Below are 1188 nucleotides of genomic sequence, written 5' to 3'. Positions count from 1 at the left end.
TGTTAATCACGATTTGAAATTTACAGAAAGGAAGATGGAACTTTGCGTACCATGAACGCGGAAAAACTTCTCAAAACTCTTCCGGTTTTACAATCACAAGTTGATAGTCTTTTGGAATTCGATTGTACGGCAAATGATTTAACCAACGGAGTCATAAACATGGCTTTCATGTTGTTATTCCGCGATTTGATTCGGCTTTTCGCTTGCTACAATGACGGAATCATTAATTTATTAGGTATTCCTTAAGGTTTTTACATTTAATTAATTAATTAATTAATGCCATTTCGAAATTTTTATTTATTTATTAATTTATTTATTTCATTTGCAGAAAAATATTTTGACATGAACAAAAAACAATGTCGCGACGCGTTAGATTTGTATAAAAAATTTCTCATACGGATGGATAGAGTGGGTGAATTTTTAAAAGTCGCAGAAAACGTCGGCATAGACAAGGGAGATATTCCGGATTTAACGAAAGCTCCGAGCAGTCTATTGGATGCTCTCGAACAACATTTGGGAGCTCTCGAAGGGAAAAAAGGATCGGCTGCCAACACTCCGACTCAATCCGCCAGGTACGTTATTTTTCCGCCGATAATTGTGCCGCCACCCGCTTTAGAGTAGTGTCTTTACAAAGACTCTTTCGTTCACGTTTTTTTTTTTTTTTTTTTTTTTTTCATTTTCTTTTTTATCTCTTGATCTCTCTGTTTCCTTGTTAAATCATTTCCCTCCCCTCATTCTCACACTCCCTCATTGCACACTCAGCAATAGAACGAATGTTAAGTCTGGCGTCTCCGCTCTATCTTCCACCAGCAGCGCTTTCGGAACAGTGGCTGCCAGTACGAGATTGGATTCGGCGTCTTCGGCCGCAAACGGAATCGACGAAAGCGTCAGGCAGCAGGCCTTGGCGGAAGAAGAAGCAGCCATGAGACAATACAATGCAAGTCGTTACTTTACGATACTCTGATTTGAAAATTAAAATCGAAATTTAATTGAATTTTTTTTTTTGTTTAGGCCAAGGTGCAATCACCGACTAACAGTAGTACGAATCCATTTTTGTCCACCGGATCGACAGCTCAGCAACCAATCGTCGATTTATTCGGAGGAACGCCCAGCAACGTTCCTCCTCCACAGCCTGTTAAAGCATCCGATGATCTTTTGCAATTGGGAAATCCATTTTGCGATATATTT

General features: G+C 39.3%; 1 protein-coding gene across 1 annotated transcript; it reads left to right on the top strand.

Annotated features, from left to right (window-relative positions):
* Window positions 1-51: 51 nt before the first annotated feature.
* On the top strand, window positions 52-1034 carry Phum_PHUM618570 (phosphatidylinositol-binding clathrin assembly protein, putative; the record flags this gene model as incomplete). Its single annotated transcript, XM_002433209.1, has 4 exons — window positions 52-235; window positions 329-572; window positions 763-944; window positions 1012-1034. 4 exons carry the CDS (start codon window positions 52-54, stop codon window positions 1032-1034), a joined length of 633 nt encoding a protein of 210 aa, XP_002433254.1.
* Window positions 1035-1188: the final 154 nt, after the last annotated feature.

Source organism: Pediculus humanus, genomic scaffold, assembly GCF_000006295.1.
Source record: "Pediculus humanus corporis 1103172108449 genomic scaffold, whole genome shotgun sequence".
In the NCBI taxonomy this organism is placed as follows: domain Eukaryota; kingdom Metazoa; phylum Arthropoda; class Insecta; order Psocodea; family Pediculidae; genus Pediculus; species Pediculus humanus.
This window is presented reverse-complemented; position numbering and strand designations above follow the sequence as displayed.